Below are 21538 nucleotides of genomic sequence, written 5' to 3'. Positions count from 1 at the left end.
CTTCATAATTCATATTATTTATATCTTCATAGCCTTACTTTTTCATCCTTAAGTCAGAGGTTGGAAAAGAAGGTATATAAAGTTTTAAAAAAATTAGTAGCTGTCAATTTCCAATTGTAACTTTAAGAGATTTGCTATATTAATTTTAGAGATATATTTTTGCTTAGAATACTTATTACTACATATGCACTATGAATTGTATCCTTCCACAAAAATTAAGATCTTTAACCCAGGTAGTTATTTTTTCTCTGGAATTTGCCTTATCCTCTGATGTTAAAATTGTGCTATTTTTTTCACCCCCTATGAAATATCTATGGTTAGGTTTTTTAAAAAAATGTCATAGTCACTTTATTTAGGAGTTCTCTTGCAGACAATTTAAACTTACTTTCTTATGATTTTTGAGTCATCTGTCAGTCTCTCTTTTCACAAGAGAGTTTAACTTATTTATATTTAGTGTCATAGTTAACAAATTTGTTCTTATTCCTTTCATCATATTTTATACCTTTTATCAATTTTCTTTCTTGACGATCAATGTTCTTTATTTTCAATATATCACTTGATGAGCTGTTTCTGTTTTCTCTCTTTTTCTCTCTCCCTTCCCAGTTTGTAAGCCAAACAGCTTGATTTTAAACTTAGAGAAAAGTACAGTTAAATATATATTTATTTGGTTACTGTTGACAAAAATAAAGCCATTTCTATTGCAAAATTAGTACACTTTTACTTTTTTTTTCTTTTCATGCTTCTTTTGGGATTTTTACCAAGTATATGATTTTTAAAAGCTACAATATTTGGGTTATGAATCTTTTTTGATCAATAACTATTTTGAACTTCTTTGTTTTGCCTATGTTTTAAACTTTATTTGAATTTATTCTATATGCTTAAATGTTTTTGTATTTATGCTATGATTTTCTTGTTACTGAATATTATACTTTGATTCACTTCCTGGTTGCCTGAATAATTTGGTTCAGTGATGTTTGTAAGGAAAGGTAGATAGGATGTAACCTTGCATCTTTGTGTTATCTTCGCATATTATCAGGACAATCTCTAGTTTAGAGAATTAATTGTTCAATTAGAACACTCCCCATAAGATTTGGGGAAATACTTGTTATTTTATAATAATCTTGTACAGTGGGCATGACTGAGGCCAATTTCATTAGTTTTTTCTTTTAAAAGTTTTACTTTTAAATAAGCACTTATAGAATTATTCATCATCTGTGGCATTAAGAAATGTTTTTAGGAAATATCTAAAAGTTGGTGTTTACAGTTTTTGTTGGAATTCAGTGGAATATTTACTTTTACCCCAGGACTGTTTTCCTTTCTCTATTGTCTTTTAATAATTCTTCTTTTGCATTTTCCTGCTATTTTTCTTAGAAGTTCTATTATCTGTGTATATATCTAATGTGTCTCATATTTGTTTGCAGTCTGCCACTGATCATTTTCATTTCTTGTCTTTGCCATTTAGCTTTAGGGAAAGCTTCATAAATTCTCCTTTTTTTAGGATAAATTCAATTTTCTTCTTTTTCATATCTATTTTATTGCTTTTGAAACCATTTTAAATCCCTTACTTTTAATACTGCCATATCTTCTTCCATCTTGGTCTTATTTCATTATAAAGTAACAAAGGGCCTGCATTTCCTTGATTAGTGAGAGTATAAAAGTTATTCTGTGTGAAATATACTTTAGTCCTCTGCGGTAACTACTCTTGAAACTACCTCTTCATTGCCCTTTGAAATGTCTTTCTTTGATTTTGCAGTTTTTATTTATAAAAAAAAAATTTTTTTTATTCTCCTGTTTTCCGTCTATATTTGCCTTCTCTCTCATGGTCCTTGAATGAGGGTCATCTCATCGTGCCTTGGCATTTCACTGGCACAGTGGAGTGGGTTCCTCTTTTCTCCATTCGGTTTTCACCTGCTCTTGTTAGAGCTGTACAGGAAATGTCCACCTGGAAGGGCCACTGGTCCTACATTCCTGTATCCCTGACGCTGCAGCTGGAGCAGCGTGGGGATGCATTGGGATTGCTGATATTCCCAGACGGTCGCTATAACAGCCCTTCTCTCAGTTTGGTACAGCTGCTGCCCTGGGGGCCAGTTCCCTGTAAATCGTTTTGGTGTGGCTTGGACTCAGTCCACAGCAAGGCTGTGTCACACCTTCCGCTCCAAGTCAGCAAGAAGCCCTGATTCTGGGGTTTTCTGCACTGTGTGGTCACACTCACTCTTGAGTCATTCAATTTGGCTGATTACAAATGTTGTCGGCAGTCAGCATCGGGAAGCATTACCAAGTGCAGAGCATCCCTGGGATGCATGCCCTTTGCTTTTAGAACTATCAGGTTATTTCTACCAGGCTATTACCTTCTTTTATGATGTCATGCTTAGGGCTACTAGAGTTAGCCAATAACGATACAGGGTCCCTGGTTACATTTGGATTTCAGATACCTGACAAATTTTGTTTTTGTTCTTAATTATAAGCATGCCCCCATGTAACCTTTCTGTAAATTAGAAAAGGAAACATAGTTGATTTTCCTACATTTCATCTGGCAATCCTCACCATGCTGTTTTTTCTGCATGAGGTGTTGGCATCTCATGCAATTTCTCAGGAATTCTCCTAGGCTAGGGCTTGCAGTTTGCCCTGAATGTTCAGCACAGATGCCGATTTTTACTTATTACCATATTCTTTTAGCTACTGCTTTTGAGTCCACTCAGGGGAAATTTTAAAGGTCTGTGCTCAAATTGCCATCTTCCTCAGGTTTCTTAAAGATATTATTTAGGGGAAATTATTTTTTTTTTCAAAATGTTAAAATTAACAGAAAATCTCTGCGAGGCTGCTTGCGTTGCTTAAAGATGGGAACATGTCACTTTCTTTCAAATAAGCATGTAAGCCACAGCACAAAAGTCAAATGTAATTTTTTTTCTTTAAGAGATTATTAACTGAGATTTACCACATGCAACTTCTTTGTTATTTGACACCTTGCTCTTTTTTTACATGGAAATGGTGTTCTTCATTTATAATAGTCATCCCCATGGGGATTCCAGGATATTCAGCTTTACTTCTTAGTCCATTCTGTGCATTGTGGAACACTGTTGTTGTTTTTTTTTTTTTTCAGTTTTGTTTTTTAAAAAAGGAATGACTGGAAAAGGAAATAACAACTAGCTTTGGGTCAACTTGGAGCATTTTTAAGCAATAAACATCGAGGTTAGATAACCAGGTGAAAAGACAAATAGGCCATTTGTAGAATGCAGCTTAGAAATTACTTCCCTTTGAATGATGCCCGTGGTAACCCCTGATTGCTTTCCCAAATAGAGTCAGGGGACCCACAGCCATTGTCTTTGGGATATGTAATTAGTTGCACAATAAAGTTAGGTATTCTCAAGTAGTAGGGATCAGATGTTCAACAGGAAAGTTCAGGGAGCCTCGGTGTCAAATATTGTTCCTTATTTATAACCTGACCATTTATTTGGCTTCAGCAGTGTCTACAGTGAATGACAGGCTGATGTGATGACAACCAGAATAACCGCTCCAGGTGGTGCCAAGATGTATTTTTAAGAATCACGGGATCTGTGAGTCTGTTTCCATTTTGTAAATAAGTTTATCTGTATCATTTTTTTAAAAGTTATTTATTTGTTTATATTTGACCTTGCTGCACGGGGACTTTCTCTTGACGTGGCTCCTGGGCGTAGCTGGTCTGTGTCATGTGGGATCTTCCCAAACCAGAGATTGAACCCATGCCCCCTGCATTGGCAGGTGGATTCTTAATCAGTGGTTATTTTTTAAAAAATTATTTACAAAATAGAAACAGACTTAACAGGTATTGAAAATAAACCTATGGTTACCAAAAGGGAAATGTGGTAGGGGTAGGCATAAATCAGGGGCTTGGGATAAATGTATACACACTACTATATGTATGGCAGATAACCAACAGTGATCTACTGTATTGCATGGGGAATGCTACTCAGTATCTTGTGATAACTTATATGAGAAAATAATCTGAAATAAAAGGAATATATATATATATAAATATGTATAACTTTGCTGTGCACCTGAAACCAACACAACATTATAAATCAACTATAATCCAATAAAATTTATAAAAGAGAATCAGGGACCTTATTCCATAGAGAGGTGCCTCCCTTCGTTAGTCCCCTATCATCACCATTACTTGAAGCTCCTCATGGGGTAAAAGAATGGAGGATTCTAATTATAGAGGGATGCAACAGAGGAGGCAGAGTATAAAGTCCCGATATAAAAATATAATCAGCTTTTTGTAATACTGAAAGCACCATGCATTCGTTGACTCATTCATTTCTCAAATATTTACTGAGAACCTAATATTTGCCAGGTGCTCTTCTAAGGACTGTGAATAAAACAGAGAAAAGGCCAACGTGTCATCTCTGCTCACTTGCATATAACCTACTGGGGCATGGAGGGAATTACAGCAGAGAATAAAGTCCTGTAATAGGAAAGTATAAGATCTACAGGAGGACATCAGTGGGGCATATAATGCAGAATCGTGCAGTCAAGAGAAGTGACTTTTACAACGCAGCCTGCAATGTCCCAGCAGAGTCGGGGAGGGGAGGTGGTACCCAGAGAAGGGACGAAGGAGGAAGCTTCAACCCTGAACATGAGCACAAAATTCACTCCCTGTACTTCACTTGCATGGAAATTCACAAGTGACAGTGCACTCTTATTGAAAATATAAATCCTGAGAGATTTCCAGAATGTTAAGAAAAATGTAATTCTCCTAAGGAATGAGGTCTCTTGTGCTATGCTAAGTCATTTCAGTCGTGTCCAACTCTGTGCATCCCCATAGACGGCAGCCCACCAGGCTCCCCCGTCCCTGGGATTCTCCAGGCAATAATACTGGAGTGGGTTGCCATTTCCTTCTCCAATGCATGAAAGTGAAAAGTCAAAGTGAAGTCGCTCAGTCATGTCCGACTCTTAGTGACCCCATGGACTACAACCTAACAGGCTCCTCCGTCCATTAGATTTTCCAAGCAAGAGTACTGGAGTGGGGTGCCATTGCCTTCTCCAGTCTCTTGTGAAGTCCATGATATTTTGATGTTTGAAAAAGGAATTCCTAGGTATTGCTGCTGCTGCTGCTAAGTCGCTTCAGTCGTGTCCGACTCTTAGCGACCCCATGGACTGCAGCCTACCAGGCTCCTCCATCCTTGGGATTTTCCAGGCAAGAGTACTGGAGTGGGTTGCCATTGCCTTCTCCTCCTAGGTATTAGGTTGAGTCATATGAAATCAGTGCTTGGGTGAATCAGAACTCCTCAAGATATTGGAGGTTTCAGATGGTTCAGGCCTATGGAAGCCTTCATTGCTGAAGTGGAGCTCAGCTTGGCCTGAGCTGGGTGATGCCATGGAATGGAGGGAGCCCTTCCCACAGGGGTTTTCCATCAACTCAGGACGAGTTTATGCCAAGCTGACTCCTTGTCCAGGGTAGGATGGACTTCAGCTGAGTGCCCTGTGCTGCTAGAACTGGATGGGGGCTTCTGCCCTCTGGTCGGGCCCCTCCTACAGAGCAGCACCGGAGAGGCAGAGAGGCTAAGGGACTTGCCTGTTCTCTCACGAGATCTGAGCAGCAAAGCCACAGTGAAGACTCCTTTCTCTGAGTTCTTTGCTTTCCCCTCTGTTCACAGACAACTGCCAGGAGGGGTCCGGACTCCTGTAGGCGTCATGTATCAGAAAATGTGCTCACGTGGGCCTCTGAAACAGGTCCGCCTGATGAATGTCAGGGCCTGAGTTGCTTTTATTGCAAAATAACCAGAGAGAGTGACAGGGCTAATGAGAAGGGGTCTGGATAATTTGTGGAGCTTTGCCTAGAAAGTCAGTGTTTCCAGAGCCAGTAATTTCCATTTCTAAAGCCCCTTAAATTGGTTCTTGAATTATGTAATCTCTGTTTCTGTGTTTTTCTTACAGAATATAAGGCACATTGTAAAAATAACATTTTTGGATTCTTTTTCTCCCTGAGGGCGGGATATGTTCAGGAAGGGGGTGGGGGGAAAAAGACTTTCTGTGCATTGGTGTCAACACAGCTTTCACGAAGGATGTGGAGGCCACAAAAGTGATGGACTTCCCTTGCTTCTTGGGTTTTTAGGGTCACATGGACTCGACATGATGGGGTTGGGTCATCGCATCTATTTCAGGTTTCCTTCCAGCAGTATCTTTCCAAGGTCTTTTCTGTCCATCTCTCAGCTTAGCCCTAAGGAAAGTACATGATGTGCAAGTGATTTATGATTGTCCATCTTTAAAGTCTTTTATCATGTTCCCATGGTAAATGTGTCAAGGGTAGAGTATGTATCTGGTGGAACAGGAAATAGTATTGGGTAAAATATGGACACAGCATCAAGCCACATGCTGAGAAAGTCATTCTTGTTTCCAATCTCAGTCCATCTGGTGGAGCTAATGGGAGCACTCTTCTCTGCTGGATGCCAGCAGTTTCTTAAGACCTTTCTCATGAGGATCTTTCCCTCTAACTGAAAGAGAGCAAGTCTTAGGCATAAGCCATCACCCCCTAAAAGGCATGAGGACTGCTAGTTGAAAATTAAAGGCATTACTTTGAATTTTCTTTCTTTTTTATTGGAGGATAATTGTTTTACATTGTTGTGGTGGTCTCTGCCATACATCTATCATACATCTATATGTATACACACACACACACACACACCACCCCTCCCTCATACATATATATATATACACACATACACACCCTCCCTCCTGAACCTCCTCTTCCCATATATACATAATTATATATGTGTATATATGTATACATATATATATACCCCTCCCTCTTGAGCCTCCCTTTCCCATATATACATAATTATTTATGTATATATATAATTAATATGTATAATTATAAACTTATATTTATACCCTTCCCTCTTGAGCCTCCCCTCCTCATGCTACCCCTCTAGGTCATGACAGAGCACCAGGCTGGGCTCCCTGTGTTCTATAGCAACTTCCTTCTAGTTATCTACTTCACACATGATAGGGAAGATCCCCCGGGGGAGTGCATGGCAACCCACTCCAGTATTCTTGCCTGAAGAATCCCATGGACAGAGGAGCCTGGGGGGCTAAAGTCCATGGGATCAGAAAGAGTCAGACAGGACTGAAATGCTTTAGCATAGTGTATAAATGTCAGTGCTACTTTGTCAGTTTGTACTTCGTTTCTCCTTTCTCTCTTCTTATCCTGCTGTGTCTACAAGTCCATTCTCTACACCTGCATCTCCATTTCTTCTCTATATATAGGTTCATCAGTACTGTTTTTCTAGATTCCATATATATGCCTCAATATATGGTATTTGTTTGTCTCTTTCTGACTTCACTTTGTATAACAGGGTCTAGGTTCATCCACCTCACTACAACTGACTCAAAATTGTTCTTTTTTTTACAGCCGAGTAATATTCTATTTGTATTTGCTCGCTTAGCTTCTGTGCATGGCCAATGAGGCTGGTGGCTGGTTCTCTACTTACTCCAGTGGCATCAATTTTTCTTTAAAGAAATACATTTAATATAAAATGAATTGATTTAAGACATTTTGGATAAAGAATCGCTTAATTAATGCTAAGGCAGGGCAATCCACTATAAAGGGGTTACAAAGAGGTCTGAAATATTGGTATCACTGCCCTCAAGTTTCTAACCCCTGAACCCCGATTCCTCCCAACAGTGGCTGAAAGCCGAGGCATACTGGAGAGTATCCAGAGGTTCTCTTTGCTGCCCACCTACCTCCCGGTGACCTACCACATCCACCACGCAGACGTGTCCTTCTTCCTCAAGGAAGCCAACCAGGACATCATGAGAAACTCCAGTCTACAGTCGCGGGTGGAGTCCTTTCTGATTTACAAATCCAAGAGGCTACCAGTCCTGAATGCCAGCTATGGGCCTTTCGCCATTGAGCAGGTGGTACCCCCGGACTTGATGCTCCCCTCCAGCCCCTTTGGATTCACCAGCACGTTTTCTCTGAACTGGAAGCTGAAGGCGCACATCCTGCGGGACAAGATCTACCTGAGCCGGCCCCGCGTGCAGGTGCTGTTCCACGTGGTGGGCAGGGACTGGGACGACCCTGGCCCGGTGCAGAGCCTGCCCTGCCTGCGGGTGTTCGCCTTCCGGGAGACCCGGGAGGTACGAGGCAGCTGCCGCCTGCGGGGGGCTCTGGGGCTGTGTGTGGCGCAGCTGGAGCTCCCGGCCAGCTGGTTCGGCCCCCCGACGGTGGTGGCCGGAAGGAAGAAGACGCCAGAGCCCCCCGAAGGGAGTCCGGTGGAGCTCTACTACGCCGTGCAGCAAGGGGACGACCGTGGAGACTGCGCCAAGGAGGATGCCCGGAGAGCCGGCGGTATGCGGACGGGCCGTAATGACATCGATGAGTCTGGGCCTCCCTTGCACAGGATCGGGAGTGTTTTTCTTTACCAGACCCCCAGCCGGCCGCCGCTGAGAGAGCTGCGCTTGGATAACCACGTGGCTGTGCAGTACGTGCCAAAGACAGTCAGGCAGGGAGACGTGCTGACTTTTCCAGTCTCCATCTCCAAAAACTCCACCGAGGACCGCTTCACGTTAAGGTGAGTTCATTATCTTCCGGTAGCACCTCCAAGGTCAAGGGCGCTTCTGAGACCCTTCCCCTATGTGTGATGCATAGATCTGTGTTAGCGCTGGCCAGGGTAGAAACGTCCCTCCACTTTTTGCGGACTCCAATGTTCACTGTCAAGTAGAAAGACCAGTTAGAGCTCTCTGAATTGGCAGTTGATTCGGTGAAGATGTTGTTAATAGATTTTCTGGGCTGTCCCAGGAAAGTCAGGAGCAGGCTGATATTCTATCATGGACCTGGCTTAGGTTGTTCTCAGCAGGTCTTAGGTGAGTTAAATGGTTCAGAGTTGACATAACTCTGCAAAAGGGTTGGCAAAAATTGTCAGGGAGGATAGAGGATACAGTGTTGCCAACTCACAATCTCTTCGGAGCATGTGAGTTCTAAGTACACTCTGTGGCACCAACCTCAAAGTTACCCTTTTGTTTCTCTCTGGAAATAGAACTTAGTGTTCAAAATATAAAAGAGCAGAAAGTGTGAAGATATCCAGTAGAGTTTGTGGATTGTCTTATATAAAAATTATACCAAGAGGAGGCATTTAAAATGAGTCCTGTGGGATTTAAGAAAAAAGAAGGGATGAGTTTTCTCTTTGGAACATACAGTAGCTTGTGAGGGAAGCTTGGCTTGATTGGATTTTCATTACAGTTTTGTTGTTCTTGTTTCATTTGTTTTAAACATACATGAGTTTGATTATAACAGCTATTTGGTGTAAGTATTATTAGATCACTAAATGTGTCCTCACATTGCTACATAATCCAGAAAGTTGACCTGAAGTGCCATCTAATCAAGTTTGGTATGACCCCTGAGTGTTACTGGACATGGGACCACATTTATATGTGGGTTTTTAAAGCTTATCCAACAATGAAAAGCCCTCTTGTCCCTCTCCCCTGGGGCTCAATAGCTGTTTTTCTTTCTTTCTTTTCTTTTTTACTTTGTCTATGTTTCATTTATTTCTCTTATCTTTCTGATTCCTTTTGCTCTACTAACTTTGAGTTTTATTTGTTCTTTCTCTAGTTGCTTAGCTGTAAGGTTAGGTTGTTTATTTGAGATTTTTCTCTTTTCTTGAGCCAAGATTGTCTTGCTATAAACTTCACTCTTAGAACTGCTTTTGCTGCATCCCATAGGTTTTGGATCATCGTATTTTTGTTGTCATTTGTCTCTAGGTACTTTTTGATTTCCTCTTTGGTTTCTCCAGTGATCTATTGATTATTTAGTAACAAATTGTTTAGCCTCCATATGTTTGTGTGTGTGTGTGTTTTTTACAGTTTTTTCCTATAATTTATTTTTAGTCTCATAGCATTGTGAGCATAGCATCTCACATCAAAAGATGCTTGATGTGATTTCAGTTTTCTTAAATTTACCATGCCTTGATTTGTGACCCAAGGTGTGATCTATCCTGGAGAATGTTCCATGTGCTCTTGAGAAAGAAGTGTATTCTGCTGCTTTCAGTTGGAATGTCCTATGAATATCAGTTAAGTCTATCTGTTCTAATGTGTCATTTAAAGCTTGTGTTTTCTTATGAATTTTCTGTCTGGATGATCCCACTTACATTGTGTAGGTGGAATGATGAAGTCCCCCACTGTTCTTTCCTTAAAAAAAAAAAAATTCTGTGTTTGTTAAGGGGGTGGATGAGTTTAAGAAAGAAATCATTCTCTTGCTTATACTTTGCACATTTCAGTTTTGTTGATTGTGACCTAGTGCTGGGAATTTCCTTTGAATTTCAACCAAAGACACAGAAACCAATGGACAGCATTAACCTCATGATCGGACCTGGCTCATGTTGGCAGGAAAAACCTTCAGCTGGGTGGGGGTGCATCTGGGGATTAAACACAGGGATTTAGTATGAACAACACGTCTGTGGGACTGAGACCTCGTGATCGCTCCCTTCTGTCCTTTGGAAATCAGACCTAGATCCAGCTGGTCATGGGCCCTCCCTCTGCCTGATGTGTAGCTTTGCGCTTGGTTTTCCCAGGCTCGACACATTTATATAATATTCTTTTTGGAGATGACTGCCTATATAGAGAAATATTTTGCCAGTGGAAACTCAAGGTCTTGAATAAGAAGAAGTCAAACAATTTCATAATCTACCATTTTTTTTTCATTTGCCAGCTACTGCTTGTTGAATTCCTGGACCCATGGTTTACAAACTAGAATCTCCTAAAGCTTTAACTCTCCAGTAGATGATATTCACATCAGCCTTTATTGGGAAGCAGCTATCAGTGTAGAATTACATTTCACAGAAAACTGTGCATCTGACCACAATCCATTGCCCACTAGCGTGTTCACATGCGTCCTGAGGGCAGCCCTGCCACTGGCAAGCTGTGCCATGGCCAGGAGAGGTTCGTTTCTGGGCTATGTATTCTGAGGGATCCACAGCTTTGCAGATTCAGAAATAAGCATCTTGCCACTTAGAAGTCAAAAGATTGGAAAATTTTGGATGTAGAGCCAAAGTGTGTTTGTTCAGAGTCCATCATTTAGAAAGGTGCTTTCCATTTAAGACAATAGTAAAATAAATCAGTAAATACTTTACAAATGTGTATTTAAGTTGGTAAAGTAGCACGCTTTCCATCTCTTTAAAAGTTGCATTAATAATATGCCTGCTGAATACTTAACACACACTAATTACGAATGAGTCTTATCTGTTTATGAAAACAGCTGGTGGGAAACCTGGATCTGGCAATGTTGTTAGCCTTTAGTTGGAATTCTCATAATTAGAAAATAATGAAGCTGTGTATCTTTTTTAATGAAGTCAATTTGACACTCGTTTAGCACAGCTTCCGAGTATTTAGAGTTAGCCTGGGTCTGCTCTGTTGTTGTTGTTTAGATGCTAAGTCGTGTCTGACTCTTTTGTGACCTCATGGACTGTAGCCTGCCAGGGTCCTCTGTCCATGGGATTTTCCAGTCAAGAATACTGAAGTAGGGTGCCATTTCCTTCTCCAGGGGTTCTTCTCCACCCAGGGATCAAAGATCAAACCTGCATCTCCTTCATTGGCAGGCAGGTTCTTTACCACTGAGCCACCTTGGAAGCCCATATGTGTGTGTGTATGTGTGTGTACACATACATACATGTATTAATATATCCATAAAATACTATCAGTTCAGTTCAGTTCAGTTCATTCACTCAGTCGTGTCCGACTCTTTGTGACCCCATGAATTGAAGCATGCCAGGCCTCCCTGTCCATCACCATCTCCCAAAGTTCACTCAAACTCATGTCCATCAAGTTGGTGATGCCATCCAGCCATCTCATCCTCTGTCGTCCCCTTCTCCTCCTGCCCCCAATCCCTCCCAGCATCAGAGTCTTTTCCAATGAGTCAACTCTTCGCATGAGGTGGCCAAAGTACTGGAGTTTCAGCTTCAGCATCATTCCTTCCAAAGAAATCCCAGGGCTGATCTCCTTCAGAATGGATTGGTTGGATCTCCTTGCAGTCCAAAGGACTCTCAAGAGTCTTCTCCAACACCACAGTTCAAAAGTATCAATTCTTCGGCGCTCAGCCTTCTTCACAGTCCAACTCTCACATCCATACATGACCACAGGAAAAACCATAGCCTTGACTAGATGGACCTTTGTTGGCAAAGTAAAATACTATGGGTATCTGTTAAATGACTAGAGGCATTTCTGTAATATCCAGCATGAACTGATGGCTTTGCTGTGTTCTGTGCTTAGTTACTCAATCGTGTCCAATTCTTTGTAGCCCCATGGGCTATAGCCTGTCAGACTTCTTCTGTCTATGGGATTTCCCAGACAAAAATACTGTAGTGGGTTGCCATTTCCTTCTCCAGGGAATCTTCCCGACCTAGGGATCAAACCCACATCTCCTGCCTTGGCATGTGTGTTCTTTACCGCTGAGCCACCAGGAAGCCCGAGTTCTATCTAGCCATCTGCTGTATATACAACCCTGAAGGATACAACCATGTATCCTTGGGTGCTTTCCTCTGCAATAGTGACTTGTTTCTAGACTCAGGGGTGACAGTGCTAATGAAGTCCACAGGTGGGTTCATGTTTTGTAGGTCAGGTGCCAGTAGGACATAGCTCTCCACTTAAGGATGGCCAGGGTGGAGAGGGGACCAGATTAACTGCCAGCAACAGAAGGGAACCCATCCGGATTGAGGACTTCTGCTGCAGACAGTGATTGACCACCTAAAAACTGCCGCTTCCCTGTCACTTCTGTGCCTCTCATTTCTAGCTGACACAAAGAGGCTTGTCTTCTATCCTGAGAATCAAGTTTTGTGATGCAAATTATCTCCAAGGGCAATTTACAAAAATAGCTGGGTGTGTGCATGTGTGTGTATTAGCCATTGCAAAGAGGAAAACCAGGATGGGGCTGTTTGTCATCTTAGAAGTTCTCTTCTCTCCTGGAGCCCAAATCTTCCAAAGCAGACCTTCACAAAGGAAGAAAAGCAAAGCACTTTCATTCTTTAAACATCTAAGGATCCCTTTTAATTTCAGAGAATGTTTTCCTTCCAGTGGACAACAAAAGCATCACCCAGCACGTGGACCTTTTTTGCACATTCTCACCACTCCATCCCTTTTCCTTCTCCCACAGAGAGTCAATTTCAGAAACATCCGAGGCCTCTTGTCACCTGATTATGTGTCTGGAGAATCAAAGAACTCTTTCTTGCTCATCTCCCCCACCTATTCTTCGGTTGCTTCTTCCCACAAGAAGTCAGTTTCAAAGGCTTCTGGTTGTCTGATCTGAATGTAAGCCTGGAGCCAAATATTTGCACAGTATTAGCTTGGCTCCCTGACAATCCAGGAAAAAGAGGTGGAAAGATCCAAATCAGAGATACAGCACTCAGAACTGTCTGGGTGCCTTTCTCAAAGTCAGAGATATGTTAAGATTGGTTAAATGAACGAATGAATGAATGGCTGTCTTGGTGGTGGTGGTTTAGTCACAAAATGATGTCCAACTCTTTTGCGACCCCGTGGACTATAGCCCACCAGGATCCTCGGTCCATGAGATTCTACAGGCAAGAATACTGAAATGGGTTGCCATTTCCTTCTCCAGGGGATCTTGCCAGGGATCGAACCCACATCTCCTGCATTGCAGGTGGATTCTTTACCAACCAAGCCACCTGGAAAGTTTAGACGTCTTGTTAATTATTAACAAATGCATATACTTTGCTGAAGTCTTTGCAGTTTTATATGCTAAATCTTCAAGAATTTGTTAAGAATCTTGTGCTCAGAAGGTGGTCAGGTCTCAGAGCAGGTTTCTGAATAAGGCATTATTAAGAAGTAGATATTCACTATTCTTGCAAAAATGAGAGATATAAAAGAGGGAAAAAAAAAACAAAATAAGAATAATTGACAAGAGGACAAAGTGGGCCTGGGGTTGATAAGGCTCAAATGTATTTTTTGGTGGTTTGGGAAGCTTGCTTTGCAGAAGGTTTTGAGCTTGTTAGAAATAATATGTGGTGTTTTTTGGTGGTTTGGCCCTGAACTTGAGTCACTTGAATGATGTAGCCTTTGACGCTGCCTTGAAGCAGAAAGTCTCTCCTTATTCTATTGCAGGTAAAGTATGCCCTGGTATACCGAATGATATTCTTAGTTGCATGCCATAAATCCCAACCTACATAATTTAAGAACATAAATAAATGAAAGGGTTAGTTGAATGTATGTTGTTAGTCTTAAGAATTAATAAGGCATGGGACCACTTGCCTTGACAATGCACAGTGTGAGAGGCGGAGGATGCCCTTGGTTTAGAGGCAACAGCCTGCTTGCCCAGCACCTCTTCCCCACCTGGCATAATGAATTCTTCCAAAAGTTCCCTCTGTTCTTTTTATAATCAAAGGTGCAAAGACTCTTGGATGTTTAAAGAATGATCTAATTTTAATTTTTTTCCTTGTAGCTATCCAGTTTTCCCAGCACCATTTGTGTTGAAGAGACTGTCTTTCCAACATTATATTCTTGTCTCCTTGGTTGTAGATTAATTAACCATAGGTGCATGGGTTTATTTCTAGGCTTTGTATCCTGTTCCATTGATCTGTGTTTCTGTTTTGTGCCAATACCATACTGTTTTGATGACTGTAGTTTTGCCTCGTTAATTGGCTATACTCCAATATAAAATAAAAAGGTTTTTAAGAGTCAGGAGTTATAGTCTAGTTTGACTCTGTAATATGTTTTGTTGCCAATGTGGTTGTAGAAATTTCACAACCATCTCAAGGCTCAGGGTTCTCATGTGCTGAATGTTAAATATGTCCTACTTTATGGCAGGATGTTTATAGAAGTTAATCCCATTGATGAAGTTGAACATTAAAATGAACTGCATTGACAACAAAGAAATGTATTGAATAGAGTCCAAAATTTCACGGATTAGTGCAAAATAAGGAAAAGTGGGAGGCAGAGAGGGAGACGAAAGGCTTCCCTGACTGGGAATAGAACCCCATGGGGGCTGCGGCCATGAGAGTGCTGAATCCTAACCACTAGACCACCAGGGAGCACTTGGCTAACAAAGATCCTTCTAGTCAAAGCTATGGTTTTTCCAGTAGTCATATACAAATGTGAGAGTTGGACCATAAAGGAGGCTGAGTGCTGAAGAACTGATGCTTTCAAATTGTGGTGCTGGACAGGACTCTTGAGAGTCCCTTGGACTGCAAAGAGATCAAACCAGGTTAATCCTAAAGGAAATCAACTCTGAATATTCTTTGGAAAGACTGTTGCTGATGCTGAAGCTATAATACTTTGGCCACCTGATGCAAAAAGCAAACTGTTTGGAAAAGACCCTGATGCTGGGAAAGACTGAAGGCAGGAGGAGAAGGGGATGACTGAGGATGATATGGTTGCATGGCATCATTGACTCAATGGACATGAGTTTGAGCAAACTCTGGGAGATAGTGAAGGACAGGGAAGCCTGGCATATTGCAGTCTGTGGGGTCACAAAGAGTCAGACACAACTGAGGAACTTAAGAGCAACAACAAGGCAAAGTGGACATGGATGAAGTATTGTCAAGCAAGAAAACTCATGATGTGGAAAAATTACTGCTTTAAGGCCTGAATGAAGTTTAACTGATTTAGATCATAAAGAAAGCAAGAAGAGATGAGATTTCCAGTATATTTTAAGAATGAAAACAGCTTTCATTTTATTTGTTATTTGCTTTGGAAAAATATATCTGGAAAATATAGGCAGTGCCTGCAGGAAAAGAGTGAATTAGATTCTGTGAGATGAAGACAGTCATGCAAGTTACTTAATCTTGGGTCACATAAATATAGAATAAAATAGGTGGTACAAAATAAAACAAGATAAAATACTCACTCAGACTTTTAAAAAAGACTCTTGGGACGCTCCCAGTGGCTCACAGACCTAGTTGCTGTGTCTGAGCCCAGGGTAGCAGAGTTACCTGGTGTGCTTCCAGAATGAGAGGTGGGCTTCTGGAGTCACCTGTCACTAAGAGCACATCCCAGGGGAGGTGGTATTTCCCTCCTGAGAAAAGTGGGGTGCTTTTAAGGAAGAGGATGATGCTGGGTATCTCCAAACCCCACAAAGGTCCATGACATCCATGCCTGGCACTGCATCTCCCTTTGTCATCTGATGGATTCAGGGAGTTGCTTCTGCAGCAGACTGGAGTGCAAAGCAGACAGAGAAAGAAGGGCGATCCATCTTTTTCTTTTTTTTTAAATTTTATTTTATTTTTAAACTTTACATAATTGTATTAGTTTTGCCAAATATCAAAATGAATCCGCCACAGGTATACATGTGTTCCCCATCCTGAACCCTCCTCCCTCCTCCCTCCCCATACCATCCCTCTGGGTCATCCCAGTGCACTAGCCCCAAGCATCCAGTATCGTGCATTGAACCTAGACTGGCCACTCGTTTCTTACATGATATTTTACATGTTTCAATGCCCTGTTTGAGAATAGATTCAGATTTAAGGAAAAAGTTGTGAGGTCAGTACAGGATAGTGCCAGGTACCTCGTGGTTAGCTTCCCCCTGTAATTAACACCTGACATTAGCTTCATTCATTTGTCACGATCAATGCTCCACTATTATTATTAGCTGAAGTCCACACTCATTCATACTCCCTTAGTGTTTGCCTGATGCCCCCTTTTCTGTTCCAGGCTCCTGCTCAGGATATCACATTTAATCATCATGTCTTTTTAATTTCTGTTGTCTGTGACTGTTTCTCAGATTTGCTTTCTGTTGACCTTGACAGCTACGAGACGCCCTGTTGAGATTTTCTGAAGAATGTCCCTCAATTGGGATTTATCTGATGTTTTTCGTGTGATAAGACCAAAGAGTGGGCTTGGGGATAAAAAAAAGAAAAAACCACAGAGATAATGTTTTGTATTTGTCTGCAAACTACTCTCTTTCACCTTTTCATTGAATAAACATTGATTGAGGATGTCACGAAGTACACAGATGAGTAAAAAGGAAAAATGACTCCTATTTGAGAGACAGGAGCATGAGAGAGTGAGCCCTGCCCTGGAAGAGTGGAGAATATGTAGTGGTTCACTTTAATTTGATTTTTGTTTTGTACTGAGGTGTAGTTGGTTTGCAGATTTATTGTGTTGGTTTCGGATGTACAACGGGGTGGTTCAGTCGTGCATATGCATGTATCTGGGTTTTTTTTTTTTTTTTGGATTTTTCCCATATTATCATTGTGGAATATTGAGTGGAGTTCCCTATACTGTACAGTAGATCCTTGTTGTTTGTGTAGTACTTCTCTTTTCCAAGAAAGGAAATTCAGGCAAAGGGAACAGTACAGATAAAAACACAAAGACATCAGGTGTATCTCTATGCTCTTTTATCCCCAATCATTTTGAAATAAAAACCAAACGGGAGAGGAAGGTAAATTTCCAAACTCATTCTATGAGGCCACCATCACCCTAATACCAAAACCTGACAAAGATCCCACAAAAAAAGAAAACTACAGGCCAATATCACTGATGAACATAGATGCAAAAATCCTTAACAAAATTCTAGCAATCAGAATCCAACAACACATTAAAAAGATCATACACCATGACCAAGTGGGCTTTATCCCAGGGATGCAAGGATTCTTCAATATGCGCAAATCAATCAATGTAATACACCACATTAACAAATTGAAAAATAAAAACCATATGATTATCTCAATAGATGCAGAGAAAGCCTTTGACAAAATTCAACATCCATTTATGATAAGAACTCTCCAGAAAGCAGGAATAGAAGGAACATACCTCAACATAATAAAAGCTATATATGACAAACCCACAGCAAACATTATCCTCAATGGTGAAAAATTGAAAGCATTTCCTCTAAAGTCAGGAACAAGACAAGGGTGCCCACTTTCACCATTACTATTCAACATAGTTTTGGAAGTTTTGGCCACAGCAATCAGAGCAGAAAAAGAAATCAAAGGAATCCAAATTGGAAAAGAAGAAGTAAAACTCTCACTATTTGCAGATGACATGATCCTCTACATAGAAAACCCTAAAGACTCCACCAGAAAATTACTAGAAATAATCAATGACTATAGTAAAGTTGCAGGATATAAAATCAACACACAGAAATCCCTTGCATTCCTATACACCAATAATGAGAAAACAGAAAGAGAAATTAAGGAAACAATTCCATTCACCATTGCAACGGAAAGAATAAAATACTTAGGAATATATCTACCTAAAGAAACTAAAGACCTATATATAGAAAACTATAAAACACTGGTGAAAGAAATCAAAGAGGACACTAATAGATGGAGAAATATACCATATTCATGGATTGGAAGAATCAATATAGTGAAAATGAGTATACTACCCAAAGCAATTTATAGATTCAATGCAATCCCTATCAAGCTACCAACAGTATTCTTCACAGAGCTAGAACAGATAATTTCACAATTTGTATGGAAATACAAAAAACCTCGAATAGCCAAAGTGATCGTGAGAAAGAAGAATGGAACTGGAGGAATCAACCTACCTGACTTCAGGCTCTACTACAAAGCCACAGTTATCAAGACAGTATGGTACTGGCACAAAGACAGAAATATAGATCAATGGAACAAAATAGAAAGCCCAGAGATAAATCCACGCACATATGGACACCTTATCTTTGACAAAGGAGGCAAGAATATACAATGGATTAAAGACAATCTCTTTAACAAGTGGTGCTGGGAAATCTGGTCAACCACTTGTAAAAGAATGAAACTAGACCACTTTCTAACACCTTACACAAAAATAAACTCAAAATGGATTAAAGATCTAAACGTAAAACCAGAAACTATAAAACTCCTAGAGGAGAACATAGGCAAAACACTCTCTGACATACATCACAGCAGGATCCTCTATGACCCACCCTCCCAGAATATTGGAAATAAAAGCAAAAATAAACACATGGGACCTAATTAACCTTAAAAGCTTCTGCACATCAAAGGAAACTATTAGCAAGGTGAAAAGGCAGCCTTCAGAATGGGAGAAAATAATAGCAAATGAAGCAACTGACAAACAACTAATCTCAAAAATATACAAGCAACTCCTACAGCTCAACTCCAGAAAAATAAATGACCCAATCAAAAAATGGGCCAAAGAACTAAATAGACATTTCTCCAAAGAAGACATACAGATGGCTAACAAACACATGAAAAGATGCTCAACATCACGCATTATCAGAGAAATGCAAATCAAAACCACTATGAGGTACCATTTCACCCCAGTCAGAACGGCTGCGATCCAAAAGTCTACAAGCAATAAATGCTGGAGAGGGTGTGGAGAAAAGGGAACCCTCTTACACTGTTGGTGGGAATGCAAACTAGTACAGTCACTATGGAGAACAGTGTGGAGATTCCTTAAAAAACTGGAAATAGAACTGCCTTATGATCCAGCAATCCCACTGCTAGGCATACACACTGAGGAAACCAGAAGGGAAAGAGACACGTGTACCCCAATGTTCATCGCAGCACTGTTTATAATAGCCAGGACATGGAAGCAACCTAGATGTCCATCAGCAGATGAATGGATAAGAAAGCTGTTGTACATATACACAATGGAGTTTTACTCAGCCATTAAAAAGAATACATTTGAATCAGTTCTAATGAGGTGGACGAAACTGGAGCCTATTATACAGAGTGAAGTAAGCCAGAAGGAAAAACATCAATACAGTATACTAGCACATATATATGGAATTTAGAAAGATGGTAACAATAACCCTGTGTACGAGACAGCAAAAGAGACACTGATGTATAGAACAGTCTTGTGGACTCTGTGGGAGAGAGAGAGGGTGGGAAGATTTGGGAGAATGACATTGAAACATGTAAAATATCATGTAAGAAACGAGTTGCCAGTCCAGGTTCGATGCACGATACTGGATGCTTGGGGCTAGTGCACTGGGACGACCCAGAGGGATGGTATGGGGAGGGAGGAGGGAGGAGGGTTCAGGATGGGGAACACATGTATACCTGTGGCGGATTCATTTTGATATTTGGCAAAACTAATACAATTATGTAAAGTTTAAAAATAAAATCAATCAATGCAAAAAAAAAATAAATAAAATGGCTGCCTTCAAATATTTAAAAAATGGTCATAAGAGGTAAGGTTAAGATGGTGTACCTGTGTATTTATTAATAAATTCAGTGAAACCAAAATGTAGATTTTGATGCAAGATAAAAAAATGACTTCGGCAAAAGAGTTGTTCAAGCAGAGGCCAGATTATCAATAATCATGGGTTTTAGGAAAGGAATCCCTGCATTGATGAGATATTTGATCTGTTCTATATAATAACCTTAAACCTTGCCAATGTTTTACTTTTAGGAGAAAAACAGCTCTTCTGAAAGAGAACATTTATTTTCCAATCTGTAACATGTTTTTTAAATGACAGTTATTGAAAGAAAGGATTTTATGAATAAAAATGTCAATTGAAATATTTAAAAAAAAAACCAAATGGGATTTTTAAAAACAAAAAATAAACGCATAAAAATAAAGTGCCATTTTCATTTCATCATATCAAGGATATTTACTCCCAATCTGACTTAGTCATTGTTGATGTGAACTTTGGTCACTGGTTGGGGTGATATTTCTTGGGTTTTTCCACTGTAAAGTTGATTTTTCAACACGTCCTATACAGTATTTTCCAAAAGGAAGTAATTATCCACAGCTCACAGTTATGGAATTATAGTGTGCCTTCTTGCCAGTGGTATATCTATGTAAATCATTTGGAATTCTGTGGGGGAAATTTGTTAATTTTCCCTCATGCATATATTTATTCAATCATTGATTTCAATAAGGACATCTGGATATTTGTTAATACTTTACAGTTTGGGTTATAATCCCATAGAATAGACACTTCTCAGTCTTTGGCTGTTGACATTTGGATCTTATGATGTTTTGTTGAGAGGTGCCGTCTGGTCTGTACATTGTAGTTTGAGTAACTGCATCTCTGACTTGACCCACTATATACACAACCTGAATTGTGATATCCCAAGATGGTCCAGATATTTCCTAATATCTCCTGGGTGGGGATGGAATCACCCTTACAACTGAAAAATTATGACTGTGGTTGTTGGGAAACTATTCTACTCTTGGACTTCCCCCTGGTGGTTTAGTGGATAAGAATCCACCTGCCAATGCAGGGGACACGGGTTCAATCCCTGCTCCAGGAAAATCCCACATAACTTGAAGTAACTAAGCCTGTGCACCACAACTCTGAACCTGAGCACTAGAGTCTGTGCTCCCCAACAATAGAAGCCACCACAATGAGAAGTCTGGGCACCGCAACTAGAGAGTAACCCCTGCTCACCACAACCAGAGAAAGCTCACTTGCAGCAACAAAGACTTTTAGCACAGCAAAAAAAAAAAAAAAGAATAAATAAAATTAAAAAGCTCAGCTCTTACAGAGAGGGAGGTACCAGGTTTAGAATAAATAAATACTGTGTGGAGTCAGATTTTTCTTGAAAATCCCTTATGTTGTACCCAACATATGGGTTTTACTTCCACCTGAGCATGTATTCCATGAGAATCTTGAATCATGAGATGAGCAGAATCTTCCATCTGCTCG

General features: G+C 40.4%; 1 protein-coding gene across 1 annotated transcript in view; it reads left to right on the top strand.

Annotated features, from left to right (window-relative positions):
- Positions 1-21538, top strand: part of TMEM132D (transmembrane protein 132D) — an 895992-nt gene that overhangs the window by 228536 nt on the left and 645918 nt on the right. Inside the window, exon 2 of the mRNA XM_027567049.1 lies at positions 7664-8552. Within this exon, the coding sequence (XP_027422850.1) occupies positions 7664-8552 (889 nt within the window). The remainder of the gene's footprint in view (positions 1-7663; positions 8553-21538) is intronic.

Source organism: Bos indicus x Bos taurus, chromosome 17, assembly GCF_003369695.1.
Source record: "Bos indicus x Bos taurus breed Angus x Brahman F1 hybrid chromosome 17, Bos_hybrid_MaternalHap_v2.0, whole genome shotgun sequence".
NCBI classification, from domain to species: domain Eukaryota; kingdom Metazoa; phylum Chordata; class Mammalia; order Artiodactyla; family Bovidae; genus Bos; species Bos indicus x Bos taurus.
This window is presented reverse-complemented; position numbering and strand designations above follow the sequence as displayed.